General features: G+C 38.2%; 1 protein-coding gene across 4 annotated transcripts in view; it reads right to left on the bottom strand.

The window, feature by feature from the left end:
* Window positions 1-3840: 3840 nt before the first annotated feature.
* The window catches only part of GNPTAB (N-acetylglucosamine-1-phosphate transferase subunits alpha and beta), a 78157-nt gene continuing 60105 nt past the window's right edge, over window positions 3841-21892 (bottom strand). For all 4 annotated transcript variants that reach the window (XM_057486463.1, XM_036891163.2, XM_036891167.2 and 1 more), the window contains 8 exons: window positions 21357-21556; window positions 20922-21141; window positions 20116-20229; window positions 14811-14896; window positions 14465-14563; window positions 10700-10867; window positions 7564-7654; window positions 3841-5565 (listed from right to left, as the gene is read on the bottom strand). In XM_057486463.1, the coding sequence (XP_057342446.1) occupies window positions 5488-5565; window positions 7564-7654; window positions 10700-10867; window positions 14465-14563; window positions 14811-14896; window positions 20116-20229; window positions 20922-21141; window positions 21357-21556 (1056 nt within the window). In that variant the 3' untranslated portion in view covers window positions 3841-5487. The remainder of the gene's footprint in view (window positions 5566-7563; window positions 7655-10699; window positions 10868-14464; window positions 14564-14810; window positions 14897-20115; window positions 20230-20921; window positions 21142-21356; window positions 21557-21892) is intronic.

The following is a 21892-nucleotide window of genomic DNA, read 5'->3' as shown; positions in this document are numbered from 1 at the left end:
GCTATTGTAAATAGTGCTGCAATAAATATAGGGGTGCATCTGTCTTTTTCAAAGTGGGCTGCTGTATTCTTAAGGTAAATTCCTAGAAGTGGAATTCCTGGATCAAATGGCATTTCTATTTTGGGCTTTTTGAGGAACCTCCATACTGCTTTCCACAATAGCTGAACTAATTTACATTCCCACCAGCAGTGTAGGAGGGTTCCCCTTTCTCCACATCCTCGCCAACATTTGTTGTTTGTCTTTTGGACGGTGGCCATCCTTACTGGTGTGAGGTGATATCTCAGTTGCATTTTTCTGATGACTAGCGATGTGGAGCATCTTTTCATGTGTCTGTTGGCCATCTGAATTTCTTCTTTAGAGAAGTGTCTGTTCAGCTCTTTTGCCCATTTTTTAATTAGATTATTTGCTTTTTGTCTGTTGAGGTGCATGAGCTCTTTATTTGGATGTCAACCCTTTATCGGATCTGTCATTTATTAATATATTCTCCCATACTATAGGATACCTTTTTTGTTCTATAGATGGTGTCCTTTGCTGTACAGCTTTTCAGCTTGATATAGTCCCACTTATTCATTTTTACTTTTTCCTTGCCTGGGGAGATAGGTTCATGAAGAAGTTGCTCATGTTTGTGTCCAAGAGATTTTGCCTATGTTTTTTTCTAAGAGTTTTATAGTTTCATGACTTACATTCAGGTCTTTGATCCATTTTGAATTTACTTTTGTGTATGAGGTTAGACAATGATCCAGTTTCATTTTCTTGGATGTAGCTGTCCAGGTTTGCCAACACCAGCTGTTGAAGAGGCTGTCATTTCCCCATTGTATTCCCTGCCTTAGTTTTTGATACCAGATCTGCAATTTTTTTTTAAATCATGTGTTCTACTTCCTTTATCCATGATTTGTCAGACAGAGGGCTTTGGGCTTTTATTGACCTGATCACACTTTCAGACCTCCTAGTTCAAGTGTTTCTGCTCATTCTTTTTCATTTTTTATTGAGTTAGAATTGGTATGTAACATCCTAGTAGTTTCAGGTGTACAACATAATTCAATGTTTACACACACTACAAAGTGATTGTCACAATGTCGTTACTGTCTCCATATAATTGACACCCTTCACCTTTCTCCTGTAATAACCACCTGTCTGTTCTCTGTATTTGCTTTGTTTTGCTTTGCTTTTTAGATTCCACATATTAAGTGAAATCATATAGAATTTGTCTTTCTCTGTATGACATTTCACTTCATAATATTCTCAAGGTCCATCCATGTCATCACAAATGGGAAGATTTCTGTGGATGAGTAACATTCCAGTATGTGTGTGTCTGTACACCACCATCTTCTTTATCCGTTCATTTGATGGACACATATGTTGTTTCCACATGTTGGCTCTTGTAAATAATGCTGCAATGATCTCCAGACAACCACAGTTAATACACCCCTAACTGTGTATTATTGTCCATTTACTCCAATTGCCTAGATTCCTAAAAAATTGTTTTCTCATTTTCTTTAGTAACCAGTGGTGTACAAACCAAGGTCATTTGAAAGTTTAAATACTACATCTATTTCCTTATTGTCTCAAAGAACTCAAGGTGATACTGTCAGTCTCAGAAAATTTCTCATTACAATTATTCATAATGGACTCTAAAGTAAAAGTAGGAGTTTAACAGATAGATAAAGAAAAAGGCAGGTCAAGCAATAAGAACAGCGTCTGCACAAGTACAGAGGCATACAAGTGCACAGCATCTTTGAGGAAATGTGATGTGCTTGGTACAGTGTGTGGCTGGGAGAGAGTGAACGAAGATCAGAAAGATAACTTGCGACCAATTGTGAACCTTAATAGCCATACTTGTGAATGATTTATGGAGCATTTATTACATGTCAGGTACTGTACTGATACTTTACAAACATTTCTTTGAATCCTTTCAAAAATGGAAAATGTATAAGGCTCATTGTATTCCAATTAACAGATCTGATTTTTCTAATTGCTTTCAAGAATGGCAGCTTGCCTTCAACTTGAGTAATTAATCCAAGAACTTAGTTTTCCACATGCATCGTATCTTTATTCTGTCAGGCTAGAGCTGTTACGTCAGCCCAGCACCCTCTTCTTGAGGTGTAAGTCTCCATATCTCCCTGGCCACGAAAATGGGAACAGAACCTAAACTAAGCCAATGAGCAAACCATTTCCACCAGGATTTTCATACTGGCCAGAGAGGAAGCTTTCTGCTTCTCTGGGGGATGTGAGCCAGGAGCTGCCATGATCTCACTATGGGGAGAAAAGCTGACATGTAGAGAAAGGCAGAAATGGGCCATGTTGAGTGAAATTCTGACAGGTAATTGGTCTTCTGCATCCTTCTACATTTTTTCCTTGAGCAAGTTGAGTTATATTTTTTTCCCCTTGCAATGTAAACATATCTTACTGGCTAAGAGTGAATTTTGGAGAGGCAGGTCATAAGCTGGTGCAGCCACTTGTTAGGCCGTGGGCAAGGCACTTAAATGAGTTCCCCAGTGGTAAAATGGCAACGTGGTGAGGATTAAATGAGATTATAAAACATTCATAATAATCTCTTTTAGAGAAATAAAGGCTCACTGAGTTCATCATGCAGTTTCTCTTTTCAGTCCTGATGTGAATTGCACTAATTTCTAAGTGTTGTGCCAAACTTTCATTCCTGGAGTAGACTCAGCTCGATCATAAAGCGTTGCTTCTGTGGGAATAACTGAATTTGACTTGCTGGTGTTTCATTTAGGATTCTGAGACAGACGGCCTGTGGTTTTCCTTTTTTGTGGGAACTGAGCCAGGCTTTGGTGTGAAGTTGTGTTTACCTCAATGAGTTATACGGTGTTTTCCTTCTCTTTTTCTACATTCTGGAGATTTTTGTGTGTGTGGAATTGGTACTGTTTCTTCCTTAAATGTTTTGACCTGAGTCGTGAGTGCACTTTCCTTCTAAATCCTTGATCTGTTAGTCATTATTTGTATACTTTATGGTATAGGTAGAAATAATTTTAACATCAACACCTTTGAAGAAATAAAGAAAAAGATTTCTTAATGACAAACTGTGTCACTTTCTTAGCTGCAATGTAATCATGTCATTCTATTGGCTATACTTTAAATCTCACTCCTGGCATGGTAACAAGCCATTACACAAACTATCATCACTACCATCATCATTGCTGACATTTACCAGGCAGGAGTATTGGCCAGGCACAGTGCTTGGATGCATTACATGACTCATTGCCTTTCATCACCACCATAACACCAGTGCTGCCTCCCACATTTTAGAAGTAAAAACTAAATTGTAGCAAACAATACCCAGGACCCAGAACTCAAACCCCAGAAGTTTGATTGTAGACACTTGTTTTTTACCTGCTAGAGCCAGTATGTCATGGGGAGATAGCATAACCTGATAGGGACGGGAAAGAAGACACAAACTGGGCTCCAACCCACCTCTGCCTCTGACTGGCTGTGGGACCTTGGGTAAGTCTTGTAAACTTCCTGAACCTGGAGTCCTCAATGATAAAATTCAGGGGATGGTCTGGGCAGTCACTCCAAAACTGCTTGTGAGGCCTGGGAATTTGTAGGTACCACCTTGGGGTCAAACAGCATAAGCAGCTTTCCTTCTTCTATATACATATTGGCCTTCAACAGGATTTCATTTGAACTAATGGTTTGGAGGTTTTAAAAATTTTTTCAACTATTTGACTACACATCAACTTTTGACGTTCCTCTGTTCTAATGATTCCACAGGATCACTGGAAAAATGATTCAATGAATATTCTATGATTCTGTTATCCATCCCATTATCTATTAATGGGATGTTAATAGAGTACATTCATCCAACCACAGAGATCTCCCTCACATCCAAATATTCACTTATTTATAACTCTTCTAGAATGTTCTTTAAATTTAAGAATGATACCCAGATATTCCATACATTTTTACCATTTGCTAAGTCCCATGTAGAACTCATTTTCCCATATAAAATGACACTCCCCAGTATGCTGTACTACTGCCCTTCCCTTATACTACTTTCCACTTATTTTCAGTCATGTTCAGCATAGACCCTGACACACTGTAGAAGCACTGATGTGATTGTTGAATCTGGATAACAATAAATTGATTACTCAGAAAGATTTAAAAATCAAAGCACCAGACAAAATTAAGTTTTTATGAGACTTTGGGTCTTGAAACGTAACTTTTACAGCACAAACACAGTATTTACAAGTCTTTTTACAAAACAGTTATGCCATTTTGAAGGAATACTGTTGAAATCATGACTTAAAATACCTGTTAAAGAGTTCAAAAAGGACTCACAGAATGTGACCTCCAGAATCCACTGTAAAATAACATAAATAAAATATGGCTGAACATCAGGGCTTACCCATACATAAAAATACTAATTCTCTATCCCAGTGGTCAGCAAACAATGGCCTGTGGGTCAAATACAGATGATGGCCTGTTTTTGTATAGCTGTAAGCAAAACATGGTTTTGACATTTTTTAAATGTTAAACAATAGCAACAATAGCTGAACTAACCACAAAAAAGGATATGCAACAGAGACTATGTGGCTTTTTACAGAAAAGGTTTGCTGACCCCTGCATTATATGAAACCAATTAGAAGAGACAGCTACTGGAATATACTGATGAGTTTTAAAAAGACACCATTGTGATATGCCAGTACCATCAACACTACTCATTTCTAAAATGAGGCACTTCTGTTCGAATATGTACATTTCCAAAATGTAATTACATCTGGAAAGTAGTTCTGCTACTTAATCTAGCCCTTTGTAATTAGACCTCCACATGAAATCGCAGTTTCTTAGGGGCTAAAGTAAACAAGCACATAGTAAAATGTCAGTTATGGAGCTCATCAGTAGTCTTAAGTGGTTTAACACTACTTACCCCCTTAAATGTTACTGAAATCCACAATTAAGATATTGCCAATAAGAGGTGATATTGCTGTATTTAAATAACATCTATAAAAACATCTTTAGATATCCCAAGTCATTATTTTCAGAAGCAAGAATAACTAGTTAACTTAGTAGCTACTTATTTTTTTAAACTTATTCAAGAAAATGGAAAAAATAAAAAAAGCAAAAATGTAAAACCATAGCAATAGGTTTGGAATGCAAAAACTGGGGTCTCTTGTCAATCACTCCCATGCTTCTCATGTTAAAGGTAGTTGGCAATGGTTACTATGGAATCTCACCAGTGTGTCTTGTCAGTGAGCCTTTTCATTAAAAGAATATCAGGTCCATAAGCAAAGGCTTTAAAGGTAAAAATCAATTCATAGCTGCTCAACACACAAGTTTTCAGTGTGTTAGTTAAACAAATCGTGATGAGTAGGCTTTATTTACACAAAACAAGTATTGTGTTGGATGTTTTTCCTCCTACAGGCCAAGCTAGCTAAGTATTAATTACATCATGAAGACATTTCTGTGATGCTGAGTTTTAAAATGCTCAGTGAATGCTGAGGTAGATGATTTTCAAATGATGATCTTCTATACCCTGATTCGATCAGGACTAGCTTCTTTCTGTACCCTCCTTCTGGGAAATATCTTCCGCTTAAGTGCAATTAACTACATGATGAAAGACAGACAATAAATTTTGACATTCCATGTTGACAAACTTTAAATTGAGTCATGTATCTCTAATCAATTCCACAATCTAATAGATAAAAAGTAAACAGCAACAAAAAAGTCATCATTCCTCCCCCAAAACAAAATCAACTACTGCTTTTGTTTAGCTGTATAGAGTCAGTATGTCTAGATTTGTGCCGTGAGGATTAAAATTATTTTGGCCCAAGCTTCACTTAGTTCTAAGACCTGACACTACAGTTTTATACAGCGATTACCAAGCATATTCATTTTCAAGATGGGTGTTTGTCAAGCCTTTCTACTGAAGGAAACTGGCTCTGCTTAACCATTAATACATGGTCTTTGGGTTTGAAAAATGACTACATTATGTAAGACAGAATTCTTAAAAAAAAAAAAAACTATTAAATTCCTATCATCATTTATTTTTTAATACTTAAACATAGCAACAATTGTTGGAAAACACAGGTAATACCCAATTTATGAATGGGCTGTAGTGTAAAAAGTTTATTTGTAAATTACTAGCTTAGAACTTGGATAAATACTTCCTTCACAGAGGAACAGTTTATCCGATACATCTCAAATGGAAAACCTGACCACCATTACAATAAAGTTTCAATGGGAAAACAAATGTGCTCTTTAAATCTTCAATTTGGGATCCTACTGTCTCTTTCTTCATGTCAAGATGGAAGCAGGGCTTTACCCAAGCATAAGCCACCATGATTTGAATGAAGAGCTGGGATTCTGGAGCGGAGGAGGAGACCGCTGGCTGAATGATTTGTTAGTGTGCTAGAGGTTAAGAAATTTGATTCAAGTAGGGAAAGAGCAGGGTACCAGAGAGGACAAGGTATTTATTCTTCCCTTCCTCTCTCCTTCTGCCTCTGGTTCCCTGTTCTCTCCTGGCACACATGACACAGACGTAGAACGGATCCTCCTGTTCCCTCCACTGCCACCACCTGCTGCTCTGGGCCAGGGTCCCCCTCCTTCCCCAGCACAGGCCAGCACACAGCTGACTCACAGGCTCCTCACTGGATCTCTGTGCTAAAAGCAGGTGCAGACTTTTTAAGCATTTTTTCTAAGACTGTAATAACAATGGCAACAAATATCAAGAACGAGATTTATATCCCCTGAGAAGCAGATGGAAGGTTAAACTGCCATCCTGCTTGCCAGCCTCTCTTTCCTCAATGTCCTTCCATCTGGGGCAAAAGACCAAGGCACTGTTTATCTTAAAGTTCTCAGGACTTCAGCCTCCTCCTCCTCAGTGTCAGTAAACTCAGCCTAAGTTCCCCATAAGTGAAGCTAGAAAAGTTGTACTCAACATTCACCCTGAATGGAGACTGAGGTGAGGTTCGCTTGCCCCGTGCAAGTCAGGTCTGCCCAGATTCCATCCCTGTCCTTCTTCAGTCCTTCTTAAGAACATTTCATACCTGTGGACTATCATCCTTCCATCCCTTTTGTTTTACGTCACAAACCTCCCTCCTCCTCCTGGACCCTTACCTGAAGGAGGCTGTGTGTGTGCTGGAATGGAGAATTCCCAGCAACTCAAAGGAAATGTAAGAGTACAACAGGCACTACAGGACAGTGGGAGGTCTGAAGATAAGACACTGTGGTCATTTTTAGAAAGTTTCAAGAAATAAAAAACACTGGAGACCCATAAAATATTGGCACCAGATAAAGATTCTACATAGGCTTTTTCTGGTTAAAAATATTTAGAGCTTTTTAGTTTTAGGTTTAAGTCTGCAAGTTAACCTATTGAGCTCCAGGTAAAAAGAATACTAGTAATGGATCTAGAAGATAAATGAATAAAAAGCTATTATGTTGCTGCCTGAATATTATGAAATATATTTATATACTGACATATGAGCTACAAGCCAATAGAAGAAATTAAAATTTTCCTGTGAATTTATATAATTTTCTAAAAGAATCAGATACTAATATACCAAGAAATACTGACTGATCCCCACATAAAATATATAAACTTACCTGTTCAGCAAAAAATGAGAATACAGTAAACATAATCAATGTTGCTAATACACAATGAGTCCAAAACTTCAATTTGTCTCGATATGCTCTCCTGTTCAAAGAAAGCAAATACGTAACTCTGTGCATGGTTTCACTGTACTAGTTATTTATATATTAGGTATAAACCACAAAAAACATTGTCTAGAGGCAATTTTAAAATGCTAATACAATATATATTTCCAACATGAGTTCAGATTTTTCACTACATTATAGTATTATACGTGAATTAGCAAAAGTTACCCAGGCAGAGGAGAGGATTTCAAAAGAAAATTACTTGTAGCATTTAAACAAAAGCATACTGCCATTTCTTTTTATTTACTTATTCATATTCATTTATTCACTCAGTCACCAATAAACACTACCTGTGGACACAGATAAACAATTTGAAGTTCCTGCTCTAAAACATCTATAAGCCTGGCGAGCTACTGACATGCAGATGACAAGCCATCAGACGAGATGGATAGAAAAGGTATTATCAAAGCAAAGTCCTATGGAAAAACCTAGAGAAATGAGGAAAGCACCTCAGAGACGGTGACACTGCACTTAAACATTGACACAGGGAGGTAAAAAGTTTGGCAGAGACGGGAAATGAGCATCAGCTGTGTCAGAGCAGGAAGCTGAGTCCTGCAGAGCTGAATGAAGCCTGGTGGCATTGGGGACAACTGAAGCCATGGAGAGGCGTGTGGGCGTGAGTTGCAGAGATTCCCGAAACATGCAACACTAGGGTTTGGACATAAGGAAAGCAGATGAAATGGCAGAGAAGTGTGTGTGTGTGTGTGTGTGTGTGTGTGTGTGTGTGAGAGAGAGAGAGAGAGAGAGAGAGAGAGAATGAGTGTGTGTGTGAATCCGGGTGAAAATGGTGGCCATTTGAAGGATGGATGTCACAAGAGAGAGAGAGAGAGAGAATGAGTGTGTGTGTGAATCCGGGTGAAAATGGTGGCCATTTGAAGGATGGATGTCACAAGCAGTGAGCAGGGGTAGGCAGTCATGTTAGTCCAGGAATGAAAAAGACTGAGGAGCCATGAGAATGAAAAGAAATAAGCAACAGAAGAGACACTCTGAGAGTTGAATCAACTGGACTTGGAGACAGTGTTCTGGGGATATAATAGGCAGTATAGCAGTTTCCTCATCTGTAATATGGAAATAATGAGTAATTTCTTATAAGGACTAAATAAATGCTTAACATAAACTTTGAAAATATGCTAATAACTACTAAATTAAGACCTCTGTGCTGAGTTCCAGGTTCACATTTACAGCTGTCTGGTGGTGGATGGCTCTATCTCAAGTCACATATTCATAATTCTGAATTTCCTAGGTCTGTTAATAGCATCACAACCAACTTAGTCAGTTCTAATGTCTACAGTGCCATTCAGAATCTATGTGTAATTTAATGAGCAAAGAAGCCATAGCTATGAGTTGTCCCAGCAACCATAATAAATAGCTGGCAGGTGAACCAAGCTACCCATCCACTGAACCCCTCCTGTGTGCTCAGAAGGCACTGTGGACTCAGAGATGAGTACAAGACAGTCTACTAGGAGCAACAGGCACAGCATTCAGACCATAAGTGCTATACCCAAGGAAGGGGAATAGGAAGAAAGGAATCAGGAAGGGTGAGTGAGTGTCATGAAAAGAAAGAGAAAAAGGACAGTTTCTAGAAAGTAGAGCGGGGCTGGTGGGTCAGCAGTGAAAGGACAATACAGAAGCTAAGCAGGGTGAGGAAAAAGCAGTCCCCAGATCAGGGAATTGCAAAGAACATCTTATAACTGATTTGTCCCATCTTTACAACACAGGGATCAAAGTCCTCTCAAATGACTCTTAAACCCACTCCTTTCCTATTCAATTGGGTCCCTGAAGGTAAATTTAATCACAAACTGGATTTAGGGAGTTAACATTTGAAACCATCCAAAGATCTTTTTCCTCTGAGCTAAAGGGCAGTGAAAATGGTAAGAAGCCATTCCTTGCCATTTCTGGAAGACAGGACCCATAATTTAATAATAACTTCCCCTTGGAAAGTAAAAACAATATAAATATCAGCAATATGCATGCTAATTGTCTCACCCAACTCCAAGCAACACAGTTGTAGTTGCCAAGGTCTGCTAATTTCCTCTCTAAAATCTCTCCCAGCTCTGTCCACTACTTTCTCTCTACTCCCTGGCCTGCGTCCTTGGTTCACACCTTGACTGTTTCAGGACTACTGAAATGCTTATTGCCTGACTCCCTGCCTCCAGTTTCCAGTCAACACTGCCTCACTCCAAACAACTTCCTCACCAGTCCGCCACCCCCACCACACACACACTATTGCTACCTATCTTTCCAAGTCATGAAGTCTGATGAAAACAAACATCTAAAAATCTCTCTAAAGAAAAAAAAGTCTAATTCATAAACAGCCCTTCACAATCTCTCTTCAAGCACTCTCTTTTAATATCTCTGTGCCTTTGCATGCACCATTTCTTCCACAAACATGCTTTCCTACCTGGATATATCCTTTTCATAATTCAAAACCAAGTCCAAATGTCACCTTCCCCTTACAGAATTAGCTGCTCTGTCCTCTGTATTCCAATAGTGTTGAACCCTACTATATATAGCACTCTGTATCACAATTGTTTGCCCAGTTGTCTGTCTCCCTGAGTTAGTATTGGAAATGGTAATAAAATGAAAGATGAAGGAAATGTTAAAAGCAGCTTGGAATGTAGTGGAGTGGGCAGGGGGTGGGTAACCAGGCTGGATTTGCCACCGATCAGCTGCTTCACCTGGAGCATTTCACTCAGCTTCTATTACCACATTCTCATGACAATAACAGTACCTTTAATTGTAAAGAGTACAGTAAATCTACCGCCCAGCAGTGTCTGCCTTATAGCAGGTACTCAAGAAACAAGGTAGCTACTCGATGACAGTGATGACCATAGGAAAGTCTCAGCAGGTGTGCTCAGCCAGTGAGGTCAATAAAAATTATACTTCAACTATTAAGTACAATAAAAACTATGCATATATTTTTACAAAGAAATTTAGAGCAAATAACACATTAAAGAAATTCCATCACTCTAAAACACACACACACACACACACACACACACAGATATGAAACACGAGGACTTACCACTCCTGCAGCTCATGCATGTGAAGGAAACGGTTCCGATATTCCCTTGGCAGTTCAAACTGGGACGGTATGGGGAACATAGATTCATAGAAGTCCCTGAGAACAGCTTTCACTGTCTGGGCATCTTTATGATTGTGATCGATGTTGTCATTCAGGCAAACAAACTTCCTGGAAATAATGGAGACCCAGGGTTATTGTTACCATAAGGATGATCCTGAACTTAACAAAACAAGAAATGTGGATTCCAAGTACGTCTAAAGTGGACTTATGTCTCCAGTTGTTACATTTACTGATGTGGTTCACTAGGGAAATGATGTTTTGTAAAATTTTTCTTTGGATATTCCTTACCTGTAAAACAGAAAACTGGGGAAGGTGATCTTGCAAGTGCCTTCTAGCTGTGGGAGTAAATTAATCTAATGATTTCTCTGTAGCATGTCTCCAGTTAAGTGTTCAATGAATGCAGTTAACTGAATGGAGCACTAGGTCAGCAGCCAGGGAAAAAAAGATTATTAAGTACTTAAAACCAAGTTCTTTGAACTGATAGTTATATTACTAAGAATAGTGATTTAGATAATTGAGATAGAGATGGTGCCTTATATAGATTCCATGAGTTTAAATACTTCTTTATGTTTCCAAGCAGGCTGTAAGATGGTAGAGTTCTGGTTAAAGCAAATTACAGCAATACATCTCTACTGTTTCAGGTTTCCTTCAAGGCAAAAGTCATTAAACTGAGGGCCCACTAAAATAGTAAGTAGGGATAACACCACTTTTTGAAATACACTTGTTAAAATTAAAAACAAACAAACAAAAACCTTAAATCTAATAACGCCCCAGATCCAACTACCATTTTACAGGGAATACAGGGATGTAAGAACATGTCAAATAACTGGGATACAATCAGAGAAGCCCAAAGTGCAGGAAACAAATGGAATATGTAATTGGATTTATTCATATATACAAAAACTATATGGTTAAAAAAGAGAATTAGGGGAAACCCATAGCTAATTGCAAGTTCATACCATTTTAAACCAACTAACTTAAAAAGAACATATAAATGCTTATAAAAGACAATTGGGGAAATGAGCACACAAACCAGATAGTTTATCATATTAAGGAATACTGTGGTTATTTTTAAAGAGTCCTTATAATTTAGAGAAAAATACTGAAAAATTTACAGATAAAGTGATATATCTGAGATTTACATAAAAATAATCGGGAAGTGGTAGTGAAGGTGTAGGTGTGTTTAGATGAAACAAGATCAAACATAAATTGCTCCTCATTGAGATGAGTGATGATTATGTGCAAGTACATCATCCTGTCTGTCTCTAAACTTGAGGACTGCTTTAAATGACAGGATACTAAAGAGATATGTGAACCAAATACAATGAACTTAGATTGTATCCTGGATTACGGACGACAACTATGAAGGGCTTTTGGAAGCAACTGGAGAAACTGGAATACAGACTGTTAGACGGTATGACTTAGTCAATGTTAAGGTTCTTGGATATATATTAATGGTTGTGTGGTACAAAGGGGAATGACTTTGTTTTAGGAGACATGGTAAAATGATTAGAGGTAAAGCACCTGGATGTCCACAACTTATTTCCAAGTGGTCCAGCAAAACAACAAAATAAAAATGATGTGTGTGTGTGTGTATGGATAGATGAAGGGAGAGATCAAGCAAATATGACAAAACACAGAAATTTAAAAATCTTGTAAGTATTTTGGGGTTTACTGCACTATTTTTCGATTTTTCTGCATCTTCAAAATTTTTCAAGAAGTTGGGGAAAATTAAAGAAAAAAATGTACATATGACACAGGGTGTGTGTAGATAGAGGGTAGCTAAAGCAGACCCTGCTGGGTGCCCAGCAAACATCCCCCCCAAGCCCATCTCCTTCCACAGAGAACTTGCATGTTGCTCAGCATTTCTCCCCTGATGAGCTGACTCTGGGAGGCGACTCCACCGCAACCCAGAGGCACCGCCTGCCTAGCAGAAGGGAATTCCCTCCCCATCGCAGTGACTGCTATGGCAGTGGCAGGCACAGCACACAACACACAGGAAGGGCTGATCCACCCAGAACTGCTGTGAGGATGAAGCCAATGCACGCAAGAGGGCAGCCGACATGAAGAGTCAGAGGGCAGAGTGAAGCCTGGGCCCAGCCCCTCCCAGCCTCCTGGTTAATGGCATAAACCTGTCCTTAAATGTTTAAGTCATTTAGAAGACTGGTTTTCCTCTCCTGACTTAAAATGAGCCCTCATAAAGGTAAAATCAAACCAGTCAGAGTTAAAAATGACACAGTCTCCTCAGGGTCACTGGAAGTTACCTGGGTCTGGCAGACATGCTAGAGAAGCCTGACCTGCCACATGTTTTTTAGTAAAATCCTGTCCCTCTGTCCCTTTAAGTACAAGGAAGGCCTATGAATCTCTCACCCAACAACTTTCAAACTGACACAAAGACAGGAAAGTGCAGGATAAAACTAAAAGCTGCAAATTCTCACATGGCATTGCTACAGGTCGCTAATTACCAAGACAGCACATCAACAGAATGGGGGAATTAGACTGGTTCTTAAAGTGACTTTAAAAAATTAGTGCAGGGCATCCAGGCAGAGGGAGCAGCATGTACAAAGAGAGCGATGAGCCAGGTAATTATTATTTACATGGCTTATTGTTTGCTTGGCTTGTGGGAAGTGTTTGTTATCCTGTAGGAAATAAAGCATTTTACTAAATGCTGAAGACACTAAAGAAGCATTAAAGATATTTATTGTCATTTTTCTTAAAATTCCAATTTCTACCCCCAACCCCCAATAAACATAGGATTTTTAGAGAGAAAAAAAAAAAATAACATGGCTTTAAAATGTCTAGAAATTTTGCATCTCTGATCATTTATAATTAAAATTATAACTTAAATGAAATGAAACTGAAAACTTTAAAAAGCATTTAAAAGACTCAGGTGAAAATATTCAGTTTTATTTTTATTTTTTAATTAATTAATTTATTTATTTTTATTAAGGTATGATAGATATACACTCTTATGAAGGTTTCACATGAAAAAACAATGTGGTTACTACATTGTCCCATATTATCAAGTCCCCACCCATACCCCAATGCAATCACTATGCCAAGGATTTTTTTAAAGGTAATGGATGAAATACCTATTTCTCACTAAAGTTCAAAACTCAAAAATGCAGATTTAACCAATTTTATCTAACTATCCAAAGCAACTGCTAAGGGGTCTGGCTGGAAATTTTCAACGTTTATGCAAACCTGAACATTTATTCATCTCCAAAGAATGAGTGCAGTTTACTGGATTTTCACATTTATGGTAACAATTCCATTTCCTCAGAGGAAAATCTGAATTTTACTTTGAATTTCAAAGATAAGTCTAACCACCAAAACAACTTCTCTGGAAAAACCTTCTTAGAAGTGCTATGAAGGTCCCAGCTCTCTGGCCTCCTACCCGACTGAACAGCTCATGTCACCTGACTCTTAGAAGCCCATGCTAATGCCTCCACATGGGGGGCCTTACCTCAGTTCAGACCACCTATCTCTGAGGTCAAACACTACCTCCACCATTAGACATTTCTGTCTGCTGCAAAAAGAAGTAAGTCACTTCCTTCTCTCGGCCCTACTGCTTTTTTTCATGTTTACTTGCATGATTAAAGACAATATTTAAAGTTTGGGGAATTCTCTGTATTTCTGTTCCATTTTTCTGTGAACCTAAAAGCGCCTTAAAAATTAAAGTTTATTACTTAAGAAAAACAGTACCTGGGATTTTTTCTTATATCATCCAACTGGCCAACCACATGAGAAACATTGGTACGAATCATTTTAAAAGCAATTTCTTCTTCTCCCATGATTTCAAACCTAATTATCAAAACATATTGAGAGAATGTAAATATGTGGATATGAAGAACAAAATTTCAATAAGAAAAGCATTTTATAAAACTTACAGACTCAACATCCTGAGGACTTAGTATTTAATATTTCTAAAGAAAATAACCTCACATAAATTTTAAAGGAATGCTTAATAAACTATTATAAAATTACAAAAATGCCAGGCTCCTGTGATTTTTCTTAAAGTAAACAAAGAGAAAATGTGTGTACTACTTACCTATATTTGTTTTTGTCCTTATATGCTTTGTGGATTTTATCAGTTACTGCTTTACAGTTGGTTACTAGTCTTTTAGTAACTGGTGGCTGTGAGAAAATACAGACATTACATCAGGGCCAAGACTGGAGTGAGGCAAGTGAAGCATCTGTCTCAGGAGCAAAATTTAAGGAGGCACCAAAAGGCTTGGGAATCAAGACCAATATTTTAATGCAATATTATTTTTAAAAATCAAAGTGGGATACTATGACCTGCGGACTAATTGCCTGTTTTTGTAAATAAACTTTTATTATAATCACATTAATACACACTATCTTGTACATTAGTACATATGATTTTGTAATTATAACTTATAAGTTATTGTATATTTTGTAAGTTATTGGCACAATTATATATAAGTTGTAAGTTATTGGTATAATTTTTTTAAGAAAATAAATTTCTAACAAACTGTAACAAACTGTTCTATATGATACTCATAGCCTAAATTGTCATTTTTATAGTCTAATTAGAAAATACTTTATATCCTATGTGTAATCATTACAGTAACGAAACCAGTACCTTGGCTAAGAGCTGACTTGAATGTTAACTAATGTCGCCAGTGTAACTAGTACTTATGCTCTGAACAGTTTATTTGCATGAGCCTCAAGACTAACTTATGATCATTCACAAAGCAGCCTTTACTTACTAAACATTGAAAGGGTATTTGCTGATTTTAAATCTCATGCCAGCAATTTGGCAAACACTAAAATAAAATACACTGCGAATGAATGAAAATGTATGCATTTCAAAAGAAAACCAAACTCCCTCAATAATGTTTTATTATACCCGTAACAGGGCAAGGTGAGTAACTATCTTCTATGTGCATATCATCTTCCTTAGAAAAGAACATACTTGTGCAAGTTCTACATTAAGTGCAGAGGTTTGATAATTACAAAATCTCACTAGGGATATAAGGGAGCAAAGATGGCAGAGTGAGTAGAGCAGTGGAAATCTCCTCCCAAAACCACATGTATTTTTAAAAATACAACAAAGATAACTCTTCCTAAAAGAGAGAACAGAAGACACAGGACAACAGCCAGACTACATCCACACCTGCGAGAACCCAGCGCCTCGGTGAAGGGGGGTGTCAGATGATCAGCTATGGAAGCACATTTTTCTGATATTTCTCTTAAAAAAAAAAAAAGCAGTTCCTGTGTGGTGGTCTCCAATAGGTTCTTAACAATGGTATAAAGGTCATATCAAAGTGTGGACAAAGGGTTTGTTTGTGTTTATACAGAGGATCAAAGCCTAATTTGGCTACCCAGAAAACAAATTAAGATACGATATGAAGAAGAACTTCCAACATCAACATCCTCTGGAAGAGTCATTCCAAAAGATGATCATCAAAAAACTTCAACAAAGATCCTGGCACAGTTGCAGTTGTAGCTGCATTCACCCCACCGGTTCCTGGACTTGCCATTGGAATGAAGAAGGAGGTATCTAAGCTGGCCTGTGCATACAGTAAAACAACAAATTTGACTGGATCTATATTGTCGGAACTCAACCAAGAATTAGGAGAAGTGCAAGTTGCAGTGCTCCAAAATCATGCGACTATAGACTATCTACTGTTAAAAGAACATATGGGATGTGAACAGCTCCCAGGAATGTGTTGTTTTAATTTGTCTGATTTTTCTCAAACTATTCAAATTCAGTTAGACAATATCCATCGTATCTTCGATAAGTTTTCACAAATGCCTAGGGTACCTAACTGGTTTTCTTGGTTTCACTGGATATGGCTGGCAATTGTAGGTCTGATTTTGTTATGTATCTGTATTCCTATTCTGTTAATGTGTGTAAGCAATTTAATTAGTAGTTTGTTAAAACCTATACATGCTTATGTTACTCTACAAGAAGATATGTCAAAGAAATAATCAATCTTCCCATGTTTTCTTCCGTCTGCTACTCCTATAGCTTTTCTTCTTCCTTCCTAATTACAACCCTTTAGTAGAATTCGTGCCTCATATCGAAAATTACCGAGTATCATAATTCTTCCAAGTGGTAAAGATACCTCAAGACAAATGCTGGGCATAGAAGCCACAGGGCACAAATCTGCAAAGAAGTAAAAAGCTAACGTTTTCAAAGAATATTGCTTCTCTCTCACTTACCAACTTTACATTTCCCTGTATGGCCCCGGAAGATGGCTGGTTAGCCAGAGATGGGTAGGATTCCTCAATGGAGGAAAAACCTAAGACAGGAAGTCGCAGGGGGCCCATCAGGTGAGAAATTGGGGATCAACAGAGGTGAGGCTTAGAACCTCACCCCCCGTTTTGAGAGAAATCTTCTGCATCCGTGGATGTTTTGTTGCCCTTGTCTGCTTGGATTAATACTTAGTCTATAGGCTAGACCTGATCATCTACATTTGCCCTCTTACAGCACTGAATCATGTTTTCTACCTTTATCTTGCATCTACCTACCACTTCAGCATTTTATTAAAAAAAAAAATAAGGGAGAAATGTGGGATTCACATATAAATCAAGTATAAAAATCAAATGAATCATATCTGACTTGATTGTTTATAGTTCATGATGTGTGATCAAAACTGAAAGTTTCTGTGATATGACTGCCCTTGCACTGTTCACCATGTAAGAACTTATTCACTATGTAAGAACTTGTTCACCATGTAAGAACTTGTTAGTTATGCTTCACAAGACTGGAGACTGTTGAGAATCAGGCTTGGGGTTGATTAATGATTGTGCACTGAGTCCCCTATACAGAATTTTATTGTTAACAACCATTTGATCAATAAATATGAGAGATGCCCTCTCAAAAAAAAAAAATCTCACTAGGAACCTAGAGTTTTTAAGAGAAAGAAAAAAAAAAACTAAAGCAGGAAAGATAAGTGAAAAGACAAATGTAGAAATACAGGGGGGTGAGAGAGAAGTCTTGGGTGATAGCTAAAACAGGTTGTGCCACCAGTAAAGCTTCTGAACCATGGGGTGAAGTCAGCGGCCTCTGAAGCAACCTGAAGGCACAATCATGCTATGGTCCTGAAGAAAGTGAAGACCAGTGAGGCCTGGTGAAGGAAAGAGGCTGAGGGGGAAATGGTTTCGGAGCCCGGCATGCTTTCTCCTTTTTAGCTCCTCGAAGGCTTTGAGGCTGTCCACTAAGAAGGTACCAGAAAGGACAAGTTAGCGGCACAGAACTCAGAGCTCACTGTCCTGCTCGTGGAGAAACTGGTAACTCATGGAAACATCTGTTATCTTGACAAATACCTAGACACTGAAAAACATATTTTAAGCCAGGCCACTGACCTCTGATAATTTAGAGTTGATTATATTATCTTTGTTAGGATTAGGTTCACTCCAGATTTGGGAAAAACAGAAAAAAGCTGTCATTGTTTAAAAAGTCTTACAATGGAGAATGTTCTTTAGCCTATGCAATCTAATTTCTTGTTTTTTATAAACTTTGATCCTATTCTCTCTGGAGACAGGACGAACACCTACTACAATTATGCACCTTTTTTATCATGAAGACATACTTGTAAAGAATTACTAACATTCATAAAATAGTCTAAGAGTTTATAAAGCATTTTTCACTGGATTGTGCCAAAGATCCAGAAGAAACTGGTGCATTACACACGATGAGCGGCTCTTCTGCTATCAGCCTGATTGCGTCAGTTCTATGTGAGGCCTCCCACGAACCCATACCCATAATTAGTCTCATTTCCCACCTGCCAATTCACACCTACTCATACACTACAGCAAGCTCCCTTAGGACTGATACCAGGTCTTACTGTTCTCTTTATTCCAATTTACTGATTTTGTGGCTTTAAAGTTTAGAATATTTAGTGAATTGACTTTAAAGTGGCAACTATCTGTATACTATACCATGTCATATTCTAAACGAACCAACACATGATTGGCAATGCTTATAGTTGGTCCAGATGTTCCAACAGCTGCTGTGTTGACCTCCCCCCAGTGGCTGCCACTGGTCACACTGTCTCCTCGTGAGCAAGCCTTCATGGGGCTCTTTGGGAACACAAGCGAGGAACACAGTCGCCTGATATGTACAGTGAATGTGAACTGAATGATTTCCTTCTTTCGGGAATCAGATTTTTAACTGATTTATTACTCTGCTCTATATTCATTTACAGATGTTTCATTTGCAATTACAACAGCTTGACTTGAATGTTTGCAAGATGGCGAATTTTTTTTTAATGTTTTATTCTGATTATGGAAATGAAGCTGTTATAAAAAATTTGGAAAATACTAATGTGAGATTTAAAAAAGGAAATTGGAAACTGCCTATGATTTAATTTACTGTCATTTCCATTACGTGGACGTGGACGTGGACGTGGACGTGGTGGTGGTGGTGGTGGTGGTGGTGGTGGTGGTGGTGGTGGTGGTGGTGGTGGTGGTGGTGGTGGTGGTGGGTGTGTGTGTGGGTGTGTGTGGTGGTGGTGGTGGTGGTGGTGGTGGTGGTGGTGGTGGTGGTGGTGGTGGTGGTGGTGGTGGTGGTGTGTGTGTGTGTGGGTGTGTGTGGGTGTGTGTGGGTGTGTGTGGGTGTGTGTGTGTGTGTGTGTGTGTGTGTGTGTGTGTGTGTGTGTGTGTGTGTGTGTGTGTGTGTGAAGGTATCTGGTTGTTTTCCATAGTTCAAATAATACTGTGTATGCAGTACTACTATCTATGTTGCCCCACCTAACTTTTTTCTGTAAACATTTTCCCATCTATCAGTAAAAAGTTAACTGTAAGCATCACATTAATGGCTGCATTATACCCTTATTGCACCAATTCTAAATAGACTTTTTTTCTTTCGCATTATCATCTCTCTCAAATTGGGATGCATCTTACAATCAAAAGAGTCTTCCAATCATTTCAGCCAGTGACACTCCAAAATACTTGGGTATGAATCACCCACTGCCCCTCCTGGTAAGACCAAGAAAGTGCCAGCATCAAAGCAAAGCAGCTTTGATGAAAGATGATACTCCATTTGGTAAATATTTCCTTGGTTAATGTTTAACCTCAGGATTGTTCTGCTAGGCCAGTGAGAATACTTTGGGGCTATCTTCCATCATCCTTAATAAATAGATGTCTACTTGCAGAATATAAGCAACTAATCTCAATATAAGTTTAACATCCATTAGGGTGGCAAAAAGATATTCTATAGCAAGATATAAATGATTCTGGATTATCTGTGCTATTACTTCCCACCAAAGACATATAAATATAGAGCCTGCTTCTAGTTTTTGAAGTGCTATACAGAAATGATGTAAGTAACATCCAATGAAGCTATACTTTCTGTTTTACATAAAAGAACCCATGCCACTTACCAGATTGGGATCATAGTATGCTTCCTGAGTTGGTGGAATGGTATTTAGCTGAGTGATATTAGCAGGAAGCATTTTTGAGCAATTTATTAACATGTGTTCCAGACCTGTTAAATCCTAACAAAGCAAAATAAAAGGATAAAACATCTATGTACAAGTCATGAATGTGGTTTGAAATATAAAAATTATGTAGAAGTCCCCAAAAATTGATTTAAAAGCTATCTTCAAAGAGTTTGACTATGCAATTCTTAAGGTAAAGACACCCTAAAATGAGCAGAATAAGATAATGCAAATACAAAGATTTCATTTTGTCTCAGTGTAGAACATACTGGACTGAGGCACCATTTTAAACAAGATGGTCCAGGGGACCCCCAGATTGAATGTCCTGCAGTTAGATTCATCCTGGCACTCTCCCCTAGTGAGTTTCATACTCCTGAGACCAGCGGATGTCATGATAGAGGGGATTGCACAGCACCACCAGGCTGGCTGAGACAGATCTCCAGTCAGAGACACCTGAAGCCCCTGAAGGAACTTGGCATAAGAACCTTCTATGCAGGTATGGCCTGGCTCTTCTCCAAATAATACAATAAGCAATCCTACCTAAAGCCTCAAAAAAATAATCTCATAAAATATGAACTGCAAATCGCCTTCATTATGGCACTAAAAATAGACTAGTCTTGAACACTCTCATTAAATATTAAGAATTACTTTTACCGGCATTACACTGAAATACATAGGGGAAAAGAAAAAGTGCCAAAATTAAAAATTTAAGATGTCAGAGTTCAGGGAAAAAAAAAAAAATACAACACCTGCAAACTTAAAGGCAGGTCGTGAATTCTAGTAGCCAGTGTTCGAATTTCTCTGTCAGATAAGACACCAGATTGATCTGTATCAACTTCATCAAAAACTTGAGATATATTCAGTGGTTGAACTGCACTCATGAGATAATAAAAATAAGAGAAAGCAAACTGCATATCCTCAGAATGGCGTACTTTGTGAAATGACGTCTTGTCAAATTCTTCAGGGAACCTGTCCAAATATAACATATAAGTGAGCTCTGGATATTTAAAATATATACAGTACTTAACATTTGTGGAGTTAGAATCTTTTCCTTCCCCCTTATTTAGACAATACCACCTATCAGTCATCAAGAACTAGAGGCATAATTTAACACAGCAAAGACACGTATTGCAAGCCACCATAGCTCTGAGCACATGTGCAGCTCAAATACAAGCAAGGCTTACATGTCCTGCAGTTCTTGCATAACTATCCGGTCAATCATGTGAGGCATGTGTGCAGGGACTTTCCGAGATGTGAATCCAAACTTGCTATTTAGAATTTTATTTACATATCTGAGGGAATCTGCAAACGTATCTTTTAGTTGCCTCCCAGTATGTCTGCTATCAGTGAAGTATGCGAGTTGTGTCTTCAGTGACTCTTCTTCCTGAAAGAGAATTCCACGAAATGCAGCCTTATGTTTAGGGCACAAGTACACTCTGTTAACAAGAGATAAAGGTACTATTTTATATAATGTTGGTAATAACTGGTTACTAACTGTCCATGAGAGACAAATGAAATGAGCACTTACAGGTCACTTTAAAGAGCTTAAGAGCAGGACTAAACTTGACCTCAGGGAAGTTATCGCCAACACGGCTTGCGAACAGCTGTGAGGTCAGCGGAGATCCACCTGCAGGGTATTCTTCAAGGACTAGGCATTGACCAGGAGATTTCACAGCCAATTCAATGCAATATTTGGAAAATTCACTTACAAATAAATTGG

This window comes from Manis pentadactyla, chromosome 10 (genome assembly GCF_030020395.1).
Source record: "Manis pentadactyla isolate mManPen7 chromosome 10, mManPen7.hap1, whole genome shotgun sequence".
NCBI lineage: Eukaryota > Metazoa > Chordata > Mammalia > Pholidota > Manidae > Manis > Manis pentadactyla.
This window is presented reverse-complemented; position numbering and strand designations above follow the sequence as displayed.